We start from the raw sequence: 20,941 nt of genomic DNA on the forward strand, positions 1-20,941 counted from the left end.
GCACAAGTCAATAACGAAACATCTGTAGGGACTTCTGAAGAATAACAAAAACAACACAAGCTGCTTTTAGTAACACCTATGTCAAACGCAATCACTCTCAACAGAACGTTTACCTGTTGTAAAATAGCCTACTGCGATATTTCCAAGACACAGGCAACTTGTTTAATCATGGATTCAAGGAAGACCGCCTCTATGTGCAACAGAGCTCTATTGGGACTCGGCTTTGTAAGTCTCTCTTGCTGAGTTGAGAGAGAGCTTGTTGATGTGTCACATTTCAGCAGGGAATTGACTCAGTATTCAGTACTGCAACTATTCATTTGTGGAGGTTAAGGTCTTAAAGAGCAGTTATTGTGGTACTGGAGAGCAGTGCAGCTAAAGGGCACAGAGTGTACTGACAATTAAGCAATCAATGCAAGCTGCATATTAATGACATTGAAGTTACTAGTTATAGCTAAACACTGTTGCACTTGGAATTGTGTTTGGGTACAATGACTGTACATGTTGGTGAATAGTTTGAGTACATGCAAAACTACAAGTGTGGATGCAAGTCATCCACAGTAAAATGTAATAACGTTTTGGTAATTACCATCTTGATTATGTGAAGTTATTGTATGCCTGGGAATCTCAGGGCCAGTGACACATATCAAAGCTCTCGGTGGCAGTTACGCAGACACAAAGGCTTTGAGACAAGTCATTAAGTGTAGTCCTGCTCCAATATTGGCCTTGCAAGTTTTTATCACAGAGCCCAGAGATGCGAGACAGCCAGCACGGTCATAATAATCATTAGAATATTATTCACACTGCCGGCCAACCAACCAGGGAAGGATCCAGCTGTCCTGTCATCTCCCTCAGGGAGCCTATCTGAAACAAATTGAAAATGTTATTTTAGAGTGTAGCAGTTTCGGTTTCAATCTGTGTCACTGTCACAGGAAAGGCAGACGCTGCCAGCAAAGGGTCCCTGTCACAGGGTGATGGGACATCCTACCAATATCTGGGCTGGACCGCAGCTGCCTGGCACATATGGACAGGCCTCCATTAACACACTGAAGTAATGTCCTGAATACCACTTGTTCTGTTATCCCCTAGTTGTTCTTGCAAGTGAAACAGGGGAAATAACAATATGTCCAGTTAAAACACTATTTTATTACCAGAAGATAGGAAATTTAAAACCATTTTGTTACAAAAGTGGCCAGCCATCCTTGGCGAGGTAATCACTCGTGGACAGACTACGTAAACATAAATGGTATCGTAGATCTGTCATGATACGGGAAGGTTTGATAACGAGCAGCATTAGTTCCCATGCTTTGGACAAATCACAATTTTCTCTTCTTTCGAAAAACATAAGGGGAGGGAACATTTGGCCAATAGACTTGCTTGTAACTCAGAGAGAGGGTGGAGCTCTTTGTTCCGGTTCCGATCCTCGTTCTCTTAATACAGACCCAGAACTTAATCGGAGGTAAAACATTATGCCATCCATTATAAATAAATCATCCCAACATGGACAAACCACTTTCCATTCACATAGAATATGTGGAGGGAAGCAAATTACAAAATACAAAAGTATTTTTTAAAATAAAAAAAGAAACATCCCTTCTTCAGAACCCCGTCTTTCAAAGAGAATTTGTAAAAATCCAAATAACTTCACAGATCTTCATTGTAAAGGGTTTAAACACTGTTACCCATGCTTGTTCAATGAACCATAAACAATTAATGAACATGCACTGGTGGAACGGTCATTAAGACACAGTTATGAAAAATTAGGACACTAAAGAGGCCTTTCTACTGACTCTGAAAAACACCAAAAGAAAGATGTCCAGGGTCTCTGCTCATCTGCGTGAACATGTCTTAGGCATGCTGCGAGGCATGAGGACTGCAGATGTGGCCAGGGCAATAAATTGCAATGCCCATACTGTGAGACGCCTAAGACAGAGCTACAGAGAGACAGGACGTACAGCTGATCGTCCTCGCAGCGGCAGACCACGTGTAACAACACCTGCACAGGATCGGTACATCTGAACATCATACCTGCAGGACAGGTATAGGATTGCAACAACTGCTCGAGTTATACCAGGAACGCACAATCCCTCCACCAGTGCTCAGACTGTCTGCAATAGGCTGAGAGGATGGACTGAGTGCTTGTAGGCATGTTGTAAGGCAGGTCAGACATAACCAGCAACAATGTCGCCTATGGGCACAAACCCACCGTCGCTGTACCAAACAGGACTGACAAAAAGGGCTCTTCACTGACGAGTCGCGGTTTTGTCTCACCAGGGGTGATGGTCGGATTCGCGTTTATCGTCAAAGGAATGATCGTTACACCGAGGCATGTACACTGGAGCGGGATCGATTTGGAGGTGGTTTGGAGGTGGTTTGGAGGTGGTCTGGGGCGGTGTGTCACAGCATCACCGGACTGAGCTTGCTGTCATTGCAGGCAATCTCAACTTACAGGGAAGACATCCCCCTCTCTCATGTGGTACCCTTTCTGCAGGCTCATCCTGACATGACCCTAAAGCATGACAATGCCACCAGCCATACTGCTCATTCTGTGTGTGATTGTCAGTGTTCTGCCATGGCCAGCAAAGAGCCCAGATCTCAATGCCATTGAGCATGTCTGGGACCTGTTGAATCGGAGGGTGAGGGCTAGGGTCATTCCCCCCAGAAATGTCCGGGAACTTGCAGGTGCCTTGGTGGAAGAGTGGGGTAACATCCCACAGCAAGAACTGGCAAATCTGGTGCAGTCAATGAGGAGATGCACTGCAGTACTTAATGCAGCTGGTGGCCACACCAGATACTGACTGTTACTTTTGATTTTGACCCCCCTTTGTTCAGGGACACATTATTCCATTTATGTTAGTCACATGTCTGTGGAACTTGTTCTGTTTATGTCTCAGTTGTTGAATCTTGTTATGTTCATACAAATATTTACACGTTAAGTTTGCTGAAAATAAAAGCAGTTGACAGTGAGAGGACGTTTCTTTTTTTTGCTGAGTCTATATCACGGTAGCCACTCCTGTTCTGCTGCTTTCCTGAGGCCATCATTTAAAAAGCATTAGAACCTCACATTCTGTACATTTCCAACTCAAAATACATTTTCTTGAATACGAGGACCTACTCAACAAAATCTCTGCATGCACGCAACTGAATTTTAATGTAGTCGTGATGGAGAAAATCAATTAAAATGCGTTACAAATTCACTCCTATCAAGTAAAAGTTTGAGCCCTAATAGCAATTAATGATCCGTTCTTGCATCACCACATCAAACTTTGAGCAAAAAATGATGAACCAGCTAAAGCTCCCATGCAGTCTTAATCATTTTTAAATCACTGTATGTCTAATAAATGACTGTGTGTGTTTATTTCATGAAAATATGTATTTCCCTGAGGCTCCTTTTGCCATTGAAATGCTCAGTCTGATTGTGTGGGCGTGTTGATACAAATGTAAATATATTAACATACACAACCCTGATTGGCGGATAGGATCGTCTTGACTCTGAGCCTACCCTGCTTACCCCTTCAAAGTAGGATGCGTATACAAATAAAAGATGACTGGTCATAGGTCAGAATAATCAGATCAGTTACCAAAAAAATCCACCCCACCTGAACAGGTTGAAATTCCAGTTCTTTTTTTTTTTTTCTTTTTTACAAACAGCTCTTACACGAAAAAGGCATTATCATAATTTTAACAAATTTCAGGTTGTTATTTTGACCTCAGTGTGGAACTGCCATTAACTGCACTGCCCCTTCAACCCCATTCAGTTCTGACTTTGACTTTCCATCCTCCAGGGGGAGGGGGCAGAAGGGAGGGAGGAAGGTCAAGAATGGTGAGGAAATGTGGCGGTATGTCATTCTCTGGTTGATTATCTTCATCCTCCTCATCTTCCTCTTTCAGAACACTGTAGAGAGTAAATAGAGTAAAATTGTTTAAGAAAAGGGGAAAAGTATATTTTCACACTAACTGTATCAAATCTGACTCCATGCAAGCGTAAATAACATTTTAGCATTAACATGCACTGTATGTAAGTACTGACAGCCTTTGACCAATGATTCATACTGTACCTTCCACTGCTTAGGGCGGCTCTCTTCTTCTCTCTCCTGGTGAGCCACTCCTCTATGCTCCGCTCAGGGGACGCTCTGTGCTCCGGGTCCTCTCTGCTCCGTCTTTCATCTAGACATTAGACTACACCTCTTAATATGGATTTCATTAACACAATCACCTTTGGTACTTTGAATTCTGAGTGAAATTAGTGAAGATGATTACTATTAGAGATTTCATTGAACCACCTAAATTAACAGAGTGGCATTGTGTGTTCATAATTGAAATACCAGAGTACTTGCCACCATAATGACGGAAAATTGCACTTCTTAAAAATGTTATCATCGTGCAAGGTGCGACAACAACAGCATTGCCCATAAATTAACACTCTCAATATGAGGACCATGTCCATGGCAGACAGTGCCATCTTGTGGAAACAACTCACCTTCAATCTGCATTCTTAGGTTCTCCATGTCCCTCTCTGACATGTGAGAGAACCTACAGTTGTTGCCAAACACACACTGGCCTGATGCAAAGGACAAAACAAAATAAAGCATTACACACCGATAGTTGTAAGGATCTTTCATTAAAATGTTCATTATATATCTTTGTTGTCTTTACCCGTCTGAAGAAATTTCCTGCAGGGTTTCTTAGTTTGTTCATCATACAGGATGGCTGCTGCATCTGTGATGAAAGAAGAGGTGTCATATTGTCCTCAGCCTGTTACGACAAGTACCTGTCAGATGTCGCCAGAAGATACCAACCCTAACGGAAAACGTACAGTAGCCATAGCAGCCACTTTGGAATGGCAGTGTCAGCCAATTATCTCCTTTGTTGTTCAACGTGATCTGCCATTCAATAATGGCTGCTGTGGCTACTGCTAGCTAGCGTGAAGACGATAAGGGCAGTTTTCCAGGAAAACTGGCTGTAAGTATTTCAATCTTCTCGATGGAGCAGTGTGGATAAAGGTAAACATCTGGAGTACAGTGGCATATCCCCATCCCTGCATTGAGGTATGTTGTTTTCTGACCACAGGGCAGCTCAGTGTAAACAAGCGTAAGGGTAGGATTGGTATCTTCTGGGAACTGTCATAACGAAAAAGGACTGCAATTTCATTTAGAAAAGGACTCGAACTGAAATGTGTTGGATCACATCATTCTGAATTGAACCTCAACCATCTCTTTATGCTGTTATTTTTGTTTAATCACGTTACATGTCTCCTAATTGGTTACTGTGTCAAACATTTAAGCCCTGATCTGATGATCTGAAGTCAAAACAATGTCGGCCCTGCTATTTTTTTAAAATATGTCTACTGAAATGCCAAGTAAATAAAGCCTTCTTAAATCAAGAAGTGCCTGCATTCATTCTTTAAGAGTGCAAGAAAATAATTGTTTCTACATTTAACGTTTACGAAGTGGTGGCCACCATTCTCTTTATTTTTTTCTGCCTGTCTATAGAGTGCCCTTTTTCAAAGAGCACCTTATACCAAGACTCCATTATTAAAAAAAAAAAGTAAATCAATTTTTAGAGTTACAAATTAATGATATGTACCCACTGGTTCTTAAAAAATACAGCTTATAAATGCCTCATGAGCTTAGTTTAACTGTATTCAGAATACTAAATATATGCTTGTTTTACGCCAATGTTTGTAAACAAAGTAAATGTAAACAAACACTGTATAGTCTAAAAAACATGGTTAAAACAATAATTCTGATATTATCGATGGTCAGGCCCTGTCCTTGCATCCAAAGTTCTGTCTAGGCATTTGGGAGTGATTACATTTCTCCAGCCCCATTCCTCAGTTTTCTACAGAAACAGTCTTTTAACTACTGTTTGGCCCTTTAAGAACACCATGCAGTTTTTTTCTGACCCCCCAAACCATGTTGGACAAATGGTGCATTCAAGACAACTGGGAACTCCCACCCCAAAAACAATCTGACTGGGAAAACACTTATTTTTTTTACGGTCATCCAACTCAGAAACTCAGGCATCAAAAAATATATATAATAATGATATTTAACCAGGTAGGCCAGTTCTCATTTACAACTGCGACCTGGCCAAGATAAAGCAAAGCAGTGCGACAAAAACAGAGTTACACATAAACAAATTACAGTCAATAACACAATAGAAAAATCTATGTTCAGTGTGTGCAAATGTAGACGAGTAGGGAGGTAGGTAATAAATAGGCCATAGAGGCGAAATAATTACAATTTAGCATTAATACTGGAGTGATAGATGTGCAGATAATGATGTGCAAGTAGAGATACTGGGGTGCAAAAGAGCAAGAGGGTAAGTAACAATATGTGGATGAGCTAGTTGGGTGTGCCATTTACAGATTGGTTGTGTACAGGTACAGTGAAGGGTAAGCTGCTCAGACAGTTGATGGTTAAAGTTTGATTGGGAGATATAAGACTCATGCTTCAGAGATTTTTGCAATTTGTTCCAGTCATTGGCAGCAGAGAACTGGAAGGAAAGGCAGCCATCATCCTAGATTTCTGACTTCCCTGACCTGAAAATCACTAACGTAAAGATTTCTCCTAGTCTGAACTGTTAGTTTTTTTCCTTGTTCTCAGTTGGCTTAAACACATCATGAAACTCTTGGGAAATGAAATGACTTACCCCTGAAATTGTCAAACCAGGCCTTTTTAGATCTGTGGTGTTGAACACCATACAGGTGTTTTTTCCTGTTGTGCATGTTGTCCTGAAAGGACCGGTCACAGTAGTCACAGTAATACCGCTTCCCCATGGTTGAGATGCTGGCCTTCACTTCAGTCAGCTGTAGGTACCCTCACATCTCTGAAACAAAACACACAATGATTTGCAACAATGACCACCACAATATAGGCCTAATCAAAGTGCTAAGACCTTGAATGTGCTTACCATAAATTCCACTTCAACTTACTGAGCTGGTGGGTAGGACAGTTGGTCCTTTAAAACAGAGGGAATTTGAGCCAAAATATCTAAAGCTACTTATTATTAAACAACTTTCCAAACGTGGGTCTGTTTTAGACCCAAGTCCTCTGCTTACCTCATGTCAAAATACAAGTACCGCACAAGTTATTCCTTTTTTGTCAACATATGGCGCACCTGCTGGACTTTTATTTTGATATGCGGTAAGTGGAGAAGAAGTGGGTATATAGCAGAACCACGTTTGGAAACTCTTTAATAAATGTTATTTCTTTAGACATGTTGACTCAAATTCCCCCGTGTTAATGACCAACCGTCATGACCACCGGCACAGTACGTTTGTGTAAGTAACGCTTTATTTAACTCCTGAGGCATATTCATTACGCCGAACCTGTTGCAAAAACGTTTCCGAAAGCAAACGGAACGAAACGGGGAGGGACTACCCTTACTTTTTTTTCAATACAAACGCTCGTGTGGCTCCGTTTGGTTCTTAAACGATAAACGGCTTCCGAAATTAAAACGCCCCAGGCTTCCTACGCTACGGACTGTTTTTGTGCAACTCAATGCCAATACAAAAGGTACCAACGCTGTAGTGTAAACACACCAGCGTTGCTAATAGCAGCTACTACTGGGTATGCAGGCTTTTGCTCCAACCTTACTCTACACAACTGATTATATAGGCTACTAACCCCGCAACCCCCTGCTCATTAGGGATTTGATTAGTTGAAGCAGGGCTGGTGAGAGCTGACTGCAGACCCTCACTCCAGCCAGGAGGGGAGTGGAAGGAACGGAAGCTAACGCAACATTTGTCTTTCAGTGTAAAGAAATAAGCAATACGAACCTTTTTATGTGAGAATTTAAAGACAATCCAAGGGACACTCAGTAAAGGTTTTCAGCCAACGTTACATTTTAGGAAATTGTTTAGCCGTAAAATGTTAAGTTGTTATGATTTCAACGAAATATTATTCGGAGCGAATTAATTTGTCAGCATTTTATCAGCAACACTTAAAATAAGTACATCCGGGTCACGGAATAGCGGACTATTTCAAAATAAAAGTCCCCCGCGTAATAGTAGAAAAGTGTCATTGACCTGTAGTTATTCATGATTTATGTTTAAACATTAATAATGATTCATATTTGTTCATATATAAGTGACATTTGCATTGCATTTGTTTTTTAGAACATGCTCCAAGGTAAAATAAATGCCCCCAATGCAAATGCATGACATTCGTTTATAGAGAAAAAAATATTATTTGTGCTGACATAAAAGTGAGGTGGGGAGTACTCAAGTAGGCAGGGTCTACAGAATCTAGATGTGGTGTCATTTCATGGGGCTCTGAATAATACGGAGTGTTGCTGGACTTTTACTGTGGTCAAACAGCTGAAAATGTGTTGACTGGACACTATATGGCACAAATACAGCACTGTACAGGAAAAAATATTATTTGTGCTGGTGTAAAAGTGGGGTGGGGAGTACTCGGTAGTGTCTATAGAATATTTATAGGGTGTCATTTCATGGGGCTTTGAATAATATGGAGTGTTCCTGGCAGTGGCATAGCCAGAAATCCATTGATTGCAGTGCCAGCAAAAATGAAGGTGGGCCAAAATTTGGACACTCATTAAATAATCATAAAAGCATAGCCTACCATATACCCAACTGTAATCGATTGCACACAACAAACCATCTAACATGTGATTTTGCATTACACAACAAATAGTCTTGTAGGCCTATGGAAATCCATGACTCTTGCATTTAACATGTGACTGACATAGAGCTACACATAATAAACCACAAGCCTATAATTAATAGACTATGAGACTAGAACATAATGCCTTGGTATAACAATAATAATTCTAACGTAACAGAGTTCACCATCTGTCCAAATACAGCCCAGCGGGTGATTTTATTTGGCCTCCCAAGTTTTGTGGTTGTACATAAAATCATGTAAAAACATCAGCTAGTCAACTCCAAGTAATTTACGTTTTGGAAATCTGTTCCAAAGTATTCCCACCCATAATAGATACAGTATATGTGATCGTATACAAATGTAAGCAAGGTTTGAAATTATTATGTTTTAGTAAAATAGTATATCTGTTTGGGCTTCTTGTGGTCAATTTTCAGTCTACAAATTATTTGTAATTACCATCCGCTCGGCTGAATGTAGTTGATTATCCCTGCTACATAGACTAGAACAGTGGTCACAAACCTCTTTTTAGTCGAGATCCCTTCATGAGTCAAAATGCAAGCCGAGTGCCTTTCCTAAAAATGACAGGCTATTAACATAGATTGGAAATACATTTGTTAAATTCATTTGCCTATTTTCATATATAGTAAGAAAGGTCTGATTTTCTCCATGTCGGCCTATCCCTTATTATAAATAATGTAGTGTCCCTTATATTTCAAAAGTTAAGTCTTAAGCTAGGCTATATGATAACACTGGTCAGAGGTCAGTTGTAGCCTATTACTTACGAGGCATAAATTGAAATAACTGTTTGTTTGTTTTTTCACTGGACTGATGGTCATGTCTCAGAGGTGGAAGAGAGAATGTGCAAGTCACAAGTGGATAAGTGTTTCATGCTTTTTAAAAGTGCTGAATAAAAACAGCACTGTAGTTCTGGTCATTGTCTCTGAATGTACTGAAACTGTCTTTAAGGACCAGGATTAAATCATGGCAGTCAGTGATTGGTACAGAAGGAGACTGGAGGCCATTCATGGCGAAATCACTGATACCAAATTACTTGGCAAATTCTACAGACACGGTTTCTTGAAAAAATAGAACATGGAGCTTTGTTTGGCCATTTTACTTGTTTTTCCTAAACAAGTTGGCTAGTGAGTCTTAGCTAGCTAGCTAATATGAATAGCCTACACGTTGTAGCCTAGCTATTGTTTAATGCACATGGATTCAGTGCAAAGTTCACTGGTCACGATGGCAACACCCACCCGTAGCACGCGCTCCAGCAGGTGTATCTCACTGATCATCCCTAAAGCCAATACCTCATTTGGCCGCCTTTCGATCCAGTTCTCTGCTGCCTGTGACTGAAACGAATTACAAAAATCGCTGAAGTTGGAGACTTTTATCTCCCTCACCAACTTCAAACATCTGCTATCTGAGCAGCTAACCGATCGCTGCAGCTGTACATAGTCTATCGGTAAATAGCCCACCCAATTTACCTACCTCATCCCCATACTGTTTATATTTATTTACTTTTCTGCTCTTTTGCACACCAGTATCTCTAGTTAACACCAGTGTTAATCTGCAAAATTGTAATTATTCGCCTACCTCCTCATGCCTTTTGCACACAATGTATATATAGACTCTCTTTTTTTCTACTGTGTTATTGACTTGTTAATTGTTTACTCCCTGCTTTATCTTGGCCAGGTCGCAGTTGTAAATGAGAACTTGTTCTCAACTAGCCTACCTGGTTAAATAAAGGTGAAATTAAAATAAAAAATAAAAAAAGTGGAAAGTGTCCTGAAAGACCTCTGCCAAATAACATTTATTATTATTGCCAATATACACTGAGTGTACAAAACATAAAGGACATCTGCTCTTTCCATGACATCGACTGACCTGGTGAAAACGATGATCCCTTATTGATGTCTCTTCCCAAATCCATTTCAATCAGTGTAGATGAAGGGGAGGTGACCAGTTAAAGAAGGATTTTTAAGCTTTGAGACAATTGCCTATGTCCCTGGTTCCTGACCTTTTACTGTGGTGAAACAGCTTAAAATGGGGTCCCTGACACTATTTGGTACAAATATAGCACTGCACAGGAAAAACTAGTACTCAGTTGAGTCTGTAGAATCCATATACAGTGTATTCGGAAAGTACTTGACTTTTTTCACATTTAGTTACATTACAGCCTTATTCTAAAATTTATTAAATTGCTTTTCCCCCCTTATCAATCTTACACACAATAGCTCAAAATGACAAAGCAAAAACAGGTTTTTAGAAATGTTTGCAAATGTATAAAAATAAATTAAACATTTACATAACTATTCAGTGATTACAGCCTCGAGTTTCTTGGGTATGACACTACAAGCTTGGCACACCTGTGTTTGGGGATTTTCTCCCATTCTTCTCTGCAGATCCTCTCAAGCCCTGTCAGGTTGGATGGGGCACATTGCTACAAAGCTATTTTCAGGTCTCTCCAGAGATGTTAGATCGGGTTCAAGTCGGGGGAAGGGAGGCTGATAGTTGTGCTACAGGAGGACAACAAGTTAAAAACAACCATTATTTTCCATTCAATCCCCTAGTACAGTATAAAACTTGTGAAAACTGTATTTCATCCTCATTTTGTGCTTGTTTAGAACTTTAAAAGAGCCTTCTAATAAGACATTGTCATTTACTGTACCTTGTCAAAGCAGCACCCACCCATGATTTGAAGCTGAATGAAACAAGGTAATAATCTTGTATTTTTCTCACAAAAGACAATAGGCGATATGATCCATGGATTATGACATTTCCTAGTGAGCACATATTTTATGAGGCAAATAAAATGTTCACACAATTGCCAAAACCAGAACACAGGTTCCTCTGACTTTCAGTCCAAAACCCAAGTCAAAGAAGTGAACATTTTTGATTGATTGCTATTGTGTAGACCACCAAGGACGGTTTAAGAAAAACGTTAGAAGGCTATGTATAATTGGGGTGATATAAACCTATAGAAACATGATTTTATTATACTGCCTAAAAAATATTTTATTTGTCAGGCCAAGCGATTGACCTGATGCATTTGTTAGCACGTGGCCGGCCATGGGCTGATTTAATGAATGTGTAAAGGCTCATCAACGCCTATTTCATGCAGTGTATTTGGAATGCATTCAGATCACTTCCCCTTTCCACATTTTATTACGTTACAGTCTTACTCTAAAATAGATTTTTTTTTAAAAGTTAAAACTCATCAATCTACACACAATACCCTGCAATGACAAAGCGAAAAAAAGATGCTTGATGAAAACCTGCTCCAGAGCGCTCAGGAACTTAGACTGGGGCGAAGGTTCACCTTCCAACACGACAATGAACCTAAGCACACAGCCAAGACAATGCAGGAGTGGCTTCGGGACAAGTCTCTGAATGTCCTTGAGTGGCCCAGCCAGAGCCCGAATTGCTGGGTAGCATTTCCTGCAGAAACCTCATATCCCCTAAACCAGAGAAACGTGACAATGGATATTTACACACACCTTGGTTGGACTTACCTTGGTTGACTCAGTTTGGGGAATCAACTGTCTTCCAACTTGATCTCTTCAGCGACCATTGGAGAGAGGCCTCGTTGCTTTATCAGGTATGCAACAGGGTCTCAATACAGTGATTTAGTTGTTTATTGGTCAATTTTGTTGTTACTATTACTGTTTGTGTATGTATGCTTATGTGTTGTTAATTGAATAGAACTACATGAGTTAGGTAGGGTCAATTTGAATTGAAGACAGTCAATTCAACGAGTGATTTGATTTACAAAATGAAGAGAAAAATCATTGACATATAGCTTTTCCTTATCAGCTTATTTAGAAGTAAATGAAAATACAGTTGAAGTCAGAAGTACATACACTTAGGTTGGAGTCATTAAAACTCATTTTTCAACCACTCCACAAATGTCTTGTTAACAAACTGTAGCCTTGGCAAGTGTTTTAGGACATCTACTGGGTGCCTGACACAAGTCATTTTCCCAAAAATTGTTTATAGACAGATTATTTCACTTATAATTCACTGTATCACAATTCCAGTGGGTCAGAAGTTTACATGCACTAAGTTGACTGTGCCTTTAAACAGCTTGGAAAATTCCAGGAAATTATATCATGGCTTTAGAAGCTTCTGATAGGCTAATTGACATCATTTGAGTCAATTGGAGGTGTACCTGTGGATGTATTACAAGGCCTACCTTCAAACTCAGTACCTCTTGGCTTGACATCATGGCAAAATCAAAAGAAATCAACCAAGATCTCAGAAAAACAATTGTAGACCTCCACAAGTCTGGTTCATCCTTGGGAGCAATTTCCAAACGCCTGAAGGTATCACGTTCATCTGTGCAAACAATAGTACGCAAGTATAAACACCATGAGACCACGTAGCCGTCATACCGCTCAGGAAGGAGACGCATTCTGTCTCCTAAAGATGAATGTACTTTGATGCGAAAAGTGCAACTCAATCCCAGAACAACAGCAAAGGACCTTATGAAGATGCTGGAGGAAACGGGTACAAAATTATCTACATCCATAGTAAAACAAGTCCTATATCGACATAACCTGAAAGGCCACTCCGCAAGGAAGAAGCCACTGCTCCAAAACTGGCATAAAAAAAGCCAGACTACGGTTTGCAACTGCACATGGGGACAAAGATTATACTTTTTAGAGAAATGTCCTCTGGTCTGATGAAACAAAAATAGAACTGTTTGGCCATAATGACCATTGTTATGTTTGGAGGAAAATGGGGGAGGCTTGCAAGCTGAAGAACACCATCCCAACCGTGAAGCACGGGGGTGGCAGCATCATGTTGTGGGGGTGCTTTGCTGCAGGAGGAACTGGTGCACTTCACAAAATAAATGGCATCATGAGGAGGGAAAAATATGTGGATATATTGAAGCAACATCTCAAGACATCAGTCAGGAAGTTAAAGCTTGGTTGCAAATGGGTCTTCTAAATGGACAATGACCCCAAAAATACTTCCAAAAAGGTGGAAATTCAGGAGGGGGGGACTGTCTTCTGTTTGCCTACTAACGAATTGACAAACTCCTCGACCACTTGTTAATTTCCAGGTCTCTTTCCAGTTCCACTATATGGCCTTTTCCCAAACAGGAAAACCTACCTATAGAGAATGATGGAGGCCTCTAGTGGCCAAAAGGCAATATTAGCGTAGGCAGCGCCATTGAGGGCTTCCACCATGCTTCTGCCATTTTAAAATAGTGGGTATTCCTATGGGTTGTAGCCTCAATGGCGCTGCCCATGCTGTCAACCATTCATTTTATAATGGATTTTATAAACACTTAAGGGCTGTGTTTTGTGTAGGCTTACCCTGGTGTGACATTTTGATAACCGTGTAAAACTCTCGAAGGTTACTTATCAATATATTCACCTGTATTTACACGCAAAAAAATGAAATGCTAATTAGCTGCTAATGTGGCTATCATAAAGAACTACAAATACCATGGTGATCGGGACGAATCGAGTCAAAGGTAAGAATCTCTGGATTAACTATCTCATGTTAGCAACTAATAAATTGGCAACATTTCTTTAAATGTACAATTCTGTGACCTGTCTTGTGCAAGTTTTAAATTGACACAATACCTGTTCGCAAATGTGTCAGCTAGAGAAAGATTTACATGGTTATCAAAACGTCACGCCAGGAAGTTGTAGGAAAAGTACCCAAATCACTCAAGTAAAAGTCACCTAGTAAAATGCTATTTGAGTAAAAGTATTTGGGTTTTAGATATACTTAAGTATCAAAAGTAATTGCTAAAATATACTTAAATATCAAAAGTAAAAGTGTAAATCATTTCACATTCCTTATATTAAGCAAACCAGAAAGCACTTTTTTTTTTTTTTTTGTCTACAATTCCCTATTGGGGGAAAAATTAATGGTGGAAAACCGTTTGGAACTATTTCCCTGTTTGACTGCTAGGTTTTATGGGTATCATGACACCTCCACCGTGGCACAAATATAATGGCACAGATATATAGATGAGTCCTCTTTCTTTCTCTCTTGACCTAGGCTACATGTGGAGACGCAGAGACGCCCAACTCAGTGGAAAATGTGCTTCCTTCCAGCAGGCAGCGTTTTTTTTTGCCCACCAAGCAAGTTTCTGTATGGAGGTCAATGAGGGTCGAATTTGGCCAACAACAAAAAATGCATCACTTATTTGCTGCATGAGGTTTATTTGATCTAATAGAAGTTCAGTAATGCTTAAGTTGTTACGAGTGTACTTATATAAGTAACATCCTGGCAACTTGAGAAAAAACACTTAATATCGGAGATGGCTCTGCATATTCATAGTATGAAGCTAGTAGCATAGCATCTCTCTCGATTGACGTCACCCTCTTGAATATTTAAAATTAGATTACAATAATGAGCTGTATCCACCAATCCAAAGAAAGGATAAGCAACCCGCCGCGCTGCTATGTGGACAACGACTCCCATTGTTAGGCCGGAGATATATTGTATCTTGTCACTATATCCATAATCTTTGCTACAGGTTGGAGTCCTCTCTGTAGCACGTTTGATATCTTTCCATCTTGAGGTACACCGCAGTTTGTTGTACTTATATTTGTTAGACAAGTACGTTTTTTTTAAAGACCATGTATTTATCGTCAGTATTTTGTTTTATAATTTCCTTTGGCGCACAAGGATATGACCTAGATGTTTACAATTTAATTTCCCATCATACACTTCGGTTTCCGTTATTCTGACGTTATTTCCCCTTTCTCTAATCACGGTCAGCCAACATGTCGGACCGTGGCGTCAAATTAGAAAGTACATTTCTCGTGTCTGAGCGGATACATTGGGCGAAAATATGTTTTGTACATTTGTTAGTTCTGGAATTGTGACATGTATATTTAGTGTTGATAATACTGTAATACTGTCAGTGCCAATAATATTGTTATAGATTCTCATGACTATTAAGTTGGCATATGCGCAGCAGTGTATGTGAATTGAAGCACTCTAGTATTGTGCGCAAATTTTGATTGCGTATTGCTTATGATTGCTTATTGCTTATGATTGCTTATGTCCTTTTAACTTGTTTGATCAGCCAAATTCTCTCCATAGTTTGGATACAGCATGAGTCGTTATACGTGTGCTCCAACTTTCAATGTTGTGTTTGGTTCGTAGAAACTCTGGAAACACATCAAATACCAAAACGAGGAGGAATAAAGAAGTGGCCTTATGTTGCGGCAGAAATGAAGCAAACGCCACACTTCAATTTCCATTCCTGAGTCGGTCTTTGTGAACCATCACCTCCATTGACCTGTCACTGCGAAGCTGATTGTTCGCTATCAGAAACTCCATGGCATGGGAGTTTAAAAAAGACTGATCAAAACATGGAAGTGTTTCAACTTGACCTTGTATACTGTGATCTCCTCTCCCTCACCATTTGTAAATGTACAGATACTTTAAAACTGTTAATAAATTCAAAGTAAGCATGCTTTGATTTGTAGAATCAGTTAAGTAGCTAGCTCGCCATCAACTGTACTTGACATTTGTCTCTTGTTAGATATTGCACACTGTTACCCCACCACATGTACTATTTTAGCATTGTAGAAGGCAACAAGATGTCTAGTTAATCACTTTACTACAGTGCTGTGGAGATTGTTTTGCATTGCACATCAATAACTTGGGACTGTGGGGCAGTAATATTTGGCCCATTTTTTTTATTTATTAGGATCCCATAACTGGTAATGAGACCTGATTGTGTTGCCATTAGGTATGACTATGGACTTATTGAATAGTGTTATTAATGGATGCTGTGAGAAGTACGCAAACGTCAGAAATAGCACCTATCCACAAGTCAAAGAAAGCGCAAATCCAATACAGGTCAAAGGTCAACAGCACTGGGTTTATCCTTCAGTCAGTCCTAGAAGAAACACAGGCTTATTCCTAATTAGATTTGCTCAACTTCTGTGTCCTCTCTAGCCTCCTTTTGAACAGGTCAAGGTGAGCCTGTGAGAAGACAAAGTGGACACATCCGCTTGTATGAAATTACTCCAATTGCGCATCAGGCAAATGACTTACAGGGTGGAATCCTAAAATAAATGTTATCTAGTTGTGCAATACATTTAATAAAGGGTTAAGTAGCATATTGTTCTTAAATGTCTGCATGCTCTTCTCCTTCGGAAAAATAATAGCTTGATTCAAAGGGGGTAGGATACACTTGTCTATTCAGGTAGAATATACCTGTGCTTCCTTGCCAGAAGGAGGCTATTGATTAAGGGAGGACCATGGGAGATTCTCGTATGGGAAAAAGACCATCCTCTTGCCTCAGTCTTTCTCTGTGACCCGGAAATCGATGTGGTCGAGGAATGTGTCAATTCGTTAGGACACTGCCTACTAACTTTTATTTGTTTGGATCACTTTACACATTTTATTTGGGCTTCAACCCTGTAAACATAAGTTGCCTTATGTGGAGGTTCTCCTGTAAATGTAATTTGCCTGATCTCTCCCTCACCATTTGTAAATGCTGATACTTTAAAACTGTTAATAAATTCAACATAAACATGTTTTGATTTGTAGAATCAGATAAGTAGCTAGATAATCATCAACTGTACTTGAGTCTCATTTGGAGGAGCCATTTCATACAAGCGGATGTGTCCACTTTCCGCCGTCTCGCCTTGATTATCTTTTACCTGTTCAAACAGGCAAGAGAGGACACAGGAGTTAGGCAATTCTGTGGAGAAGGACAGTCTCATTTCAAGCAAGTGCATTTCCATCTGCTTTCACTCTCAATTTAACTTTGACCTTTTCAAAAGGAGTTGAGAGGAGGCAGGAGGTGAGCTAATTTAATAAAAGGCCCATCTTCTGAATTGAAACAATCAGCCACTTCTTGGTGAGAGAGGACAGAGGACAGACTTTTGCCAAAATGAGAGAACCCCAAAGGTTATTTACCAGAATATCAGAAGATGGTTGTCGGTAACCGTTCACTCACAAGGCACTGCTGTCTTTGGTTTCCCTCACTGGGATAATTTATCTATGGTCACAGGTGTGACAGCCAGGTCCTGCTCTGTTGGGTAACACACAGCCTCAGTCCCCAACAACCGGTTGTTCAGTTTTTCAGGGGAAATGGAAAGAGCCTGTGAAGCAACTTTTTGGATGTTAATAAGGTGACACTCAATATTCTCCACATTTATGGGATTGGTAGAACAGTGCAGAAGAGATCCCCAAACAGTTTTCTTTTCTTCTCGTCAAGACCAGTATGTAATGGGATCTATACTGAAGAAAAATACAAACTAAACTGTTTCAATTATTTTAATAAGTTACAGTTCATATAAGGAAATCAGTCAATGTAAATAAATTCATTTGGGCCTACTCTATGGATTTCACATGATTGGGCAGGGGTGCAGGCATGAAAAAGCCTGGGAGGGCATGGGCCCACCCACTTGCTCTGGTGAACATTCCTGCCGTCAGCATGCCAATTGCAGCTACCACAAAACGTGGCACATCTGTGGCATTGTGTTGTGTGTCACAACTGCATATTTTAGTGACCTTGTATAGTCCCCAGCACAAGGTGCACCTGTGTAATAACCATGCTGTTTAATCAGCTTCTCGATATGCCACACCTGTCATGTGGATGGATTATCGGGGCAGCAGGTAGCCTAGTGGTTAGAGCGTTGGGCCTGTAACCGAAGGTTTGCTGGATTGAATCCCTGAGCTGACATGGCACAATTCTGTCATTCTGCCCCTGAACAAGGATGTTACCCCACTGTTCCCCGGTAAGCTGTCATTGTAAATAAGAATTTGATCTTAACTGACTTGCTTAGTTAAATTGAAAAATCAAGATATCTTGGCAGTGGATGTACATTTTTTATTTATTTTATTTATCCGCTATTTTACCAAGTAAGTTGAGTGAGAACACATTCTCATTTGCAGCAACGACCTGGGGAATAGTTACAGGGGAGAGGAGGGGGATAAATACATTTGTGCTCAAAATTTGAGAAGCCTTTGGTGTGTATGCAAGTTTTTTGGTATATTTTATTTCAGCTCATGAAACATGGGACCAACATTTTACATGTTGCGTTGTATATTAGTTTCAGGCATTTATTTTACCCAGCTATAGCAGGTAACTCGAGGAAGACAGTGTCCAGCAGATGGAGCAATTCCCTCTTTTTGTAGTCCATTCAGCATCCATCTATTTTTATCCATGTGCTGTTTATGTAAAGCTTTATATCCCACATCTAAGGTCGGTATAACCCAATGATTTATATATGCAATAGTGCCTCCATCTTGGCACTCCCCCTCCATTGTAAAAAATATTTTTGAAGCTATAGAAATATATTTATTAATTTCTACATTTAATTAAAAAAAAATATTTAACCAGTCAAGTCAGTTAAGAACAAATGTGTATTTACAGTGATGGCCTTACCGGGGAAGAGTGGGTTAACTGCCTTGTTCAGGGGTAGAACAACATATTTTTACCTTGTCAGCTCAGGGATTTGATCAAGCAACCATTTTGGTTACTGGCTTACCGTGATAACCACTAGGCTACCTGCCGCCCCAGTTACAGACACCTTAATGCATACTTTTAAATTATATTTAGTCAGCTAAACATAAAAATGAAAGTGTTATTTATCTTGAGATTACTAATGTTGATGTCGCCACTACAATAAAGAAATACTTGTACATGTAATTTTGTCCTTGAAACATTGCATTGAAATACTGTAGAATTCCATTCATTCCTATGGAGGACTGCTTCTACTGGGGAGTGCCAATATGGCCGACAGGTGGCTTCAAAGCCTCTCAATGGCCAAAGCATAGCATCAGCAATCCATGGTTTATATAAATCATTGGTACAACCCAGATGTTTTGACCCATTTTTCTATAGTATAAACATGTAGTCAGAGCACCTGCATGGACACTAAAATGAATGCTATACAGCCAGATTGCGGATTCTGGTCAAGTATAATCTCTTGGGGTAGAGAGAGATCATGAGCAGTTTTATTGTGGATGTTGTGATTGTGTCCAGAGAATAAATGATGAGTTCAAGAAGACTAGAATGTGGTCCTGACAGACAATGAACTCGACTGTTAGCAGAACAAGTATGTTCGCATGGAAAGATGGAGCCAGTTTTGGTATTGCTTGCAGAGATGAGATAACGTGTGCTTTGGCCTACATGTTGGCGATGATCGCAGCTTTTTCCAGTTTATTGTGGCACATATTGATTGACACCCTTATTTGAGTGGCTCCAAAATGACCATGTGACTGATAGAAAGTTCTTACAAAATATACAAAGGAAATTCCATCTTTGATGAGTCACATCATAACACTTGTCCTGGCTATGATCATGTCTGTTCATTCTGGGTCGCCTGTGCTGGTTTACAATTCTGATATTTCATGATGTCTGTACTTTCCATTCCTGTTTCGGAGAACAGAGAAAATGAAAAGATCATGGTGTAGCGTTGCCTACACAGAAGGTTCCCACCATCCCCTTCATACCACAGTGACTAGACACTCGCAATCATGTAGTCATTCCCATAGAAAAGTCCTGCCATTTGCTTGTGGTGTTATATACAGTACTTTTGGAGCCATGTATTTGACTTGAGACAGTTTTTAGTTGCATAATCAGTCCGTTAGCAATTGCATAATCTGCTTATTAGTAGTAATAATTTGTTATTGGTTAGGATGTTGGAGCCGGGGAGTGTTGTTGCTGGGACAAAGGGAAGTGCAGAAAGTGTCTATGTCCACATATGTTATTGTTGTATATTCATATTTCTAAGAACGTAGGTAAAGAGCCACAGCTGACTCTCAGTTCCTGGTAAGGTCAGGCAAGATTCTGTGGAACTAGGGCAGTGAGAGACGTGGAGTTTAACATTGAGGTGAGGAGAAATTTGAAGAGAGAAGAAACCTCTGGGAGGGGGGCTAGAGGGGCCCATCCCAACAATACTCCAACTGTAGTCTTATCGCACACACATGTACACATCCCTTCTCATGAAGGTTCTGGAACCCCAATAGGAGGAACATACTTAGTTATTGCCCAGCAACACTGATTGTTTATCCTCGATAGACGAGGAGGTGACTCCTAATCAGAAGGCATAAAAAAATGCTTATGTAAAATTGTGTGCTATGCAGCTGCAGCATTCAGTTTGGATGGAATAAATCTAGTCTGAGCTTCCTTTGGTGTCCAACTGGATTTGTACCAGAACTTAGAATCTAACACATGTATGGCCCATATCCAAAGTCATTTTTTTAATACAAAATTTCAGAAAATACAATTCTCAGTGAATGATCCTGTACCATCTTGGCATTCCAAAAATATATTAAGACAACAAATTCAAACCATATTTAGGTAACAACTTATGTTT

General features: G+C 40.0%; 1 protein-coding gene and 1 long non-coding RNA gene across 6 annotated transcripts; one reads left to right on the forward strand and one right to left on the reverse strand.

The window, feature by feature from the left end:
* Positions 1–3,125: 3,125 nt before the first annotated feature.
* zmat5 (zinc finger, matrin-type 5) lies at positions 3,126–11,143 on the reverse strand. Of its 5 annotated transcripts, none has more exons than XM_090234769.1 (6): positions 10,994–11,143; positions 6,652–6,828; positions 4,654–4,716; positions 4,478–4,558; positions 4,056–4,164; positions 3,126–3,892 (listed from the first exon to the last, which is right to left on the reverse strand). In XM_090234769.1, the coding sequence occupies exons 2-6, from the start codon at positions 6,776–6,778 to the stop codon at positions 3,742–3,744; spliced, it is 531 nt and encodes a 176-aa protein (XP_090090895.1). In that variant the 5' UTR covers positions 6,779–6,828; positions 10,994–11,143; the 3' UTR covers positions 3,126–3,741. The 5 variants fall into 5 exon arrangements, with proteins under 5 accessions (XP_090090895.1, XP_021458392.2, XP_090090894.1 ...); XM_021602717.3 differs by lacking the exon at positions 10,994–11,143 and adding an exon at positions 7,781–7,981; XM_090234768.1 differs by lacking the exon at positions 10,994–11,143 and adding an exon at positions 7,389–7,959.
* Positions 11,144–15,348: 4,205 nt separating this feature from the next.
* Positions 15,349–16,074, forward strand: LOC110523751 (uncharacterized). Its single transcript, XR_002473485.3, has 2 exons — positions 15,349–15,404; positions 15,762–16,074. It is a non-coding gene; the product is annotated as an uncharacterized LOC110523751 (long non-coding RNA).
* The last annotated feature ends 4,867 nt before the right edge of the window (positions 16,075–20,941 follow it).

Source organism: Oncorhynchus mykiss, chromosome 5 (genome assembly GCF_057628025.1).
Source record: "Oncorhynchus mykiss isolate SJ-2025 chromosome 5, ASM5762802v1, whole genome shotgun sequence".
NCBI lineage: Eukaryota > Metazoa > Chordata > Actinopteri > Salmoniformes > Salmonidae > Oncorhynchus > Oncorhynchus mykiss.

Bases quoted from the DNA above. Each gene is read 5' to 3' on its own strand.
- zmat5 (XM_090234769.1), bottom strand. From the start codon at position 6,778: ATGGGGAAGCGGTATTACTGTGACTACTGTGACCGGTCCTTTCAGGAC. The intron at 4,165-4,477 runs GTGAGTTGTTTC...TCTAATGTCTAG, and splicing joins CCTAAGAATGCAGATTGAAG to ATGAAAGACGGAGCAGAGAG. The intron at 3,893-4,055 runs GTACAGTATGAA...TACTCTCTACAG, and splicing joins GCCGCCCTAAGCAGTGGAAG to TGTTCTGAAAGAGGAAGATG.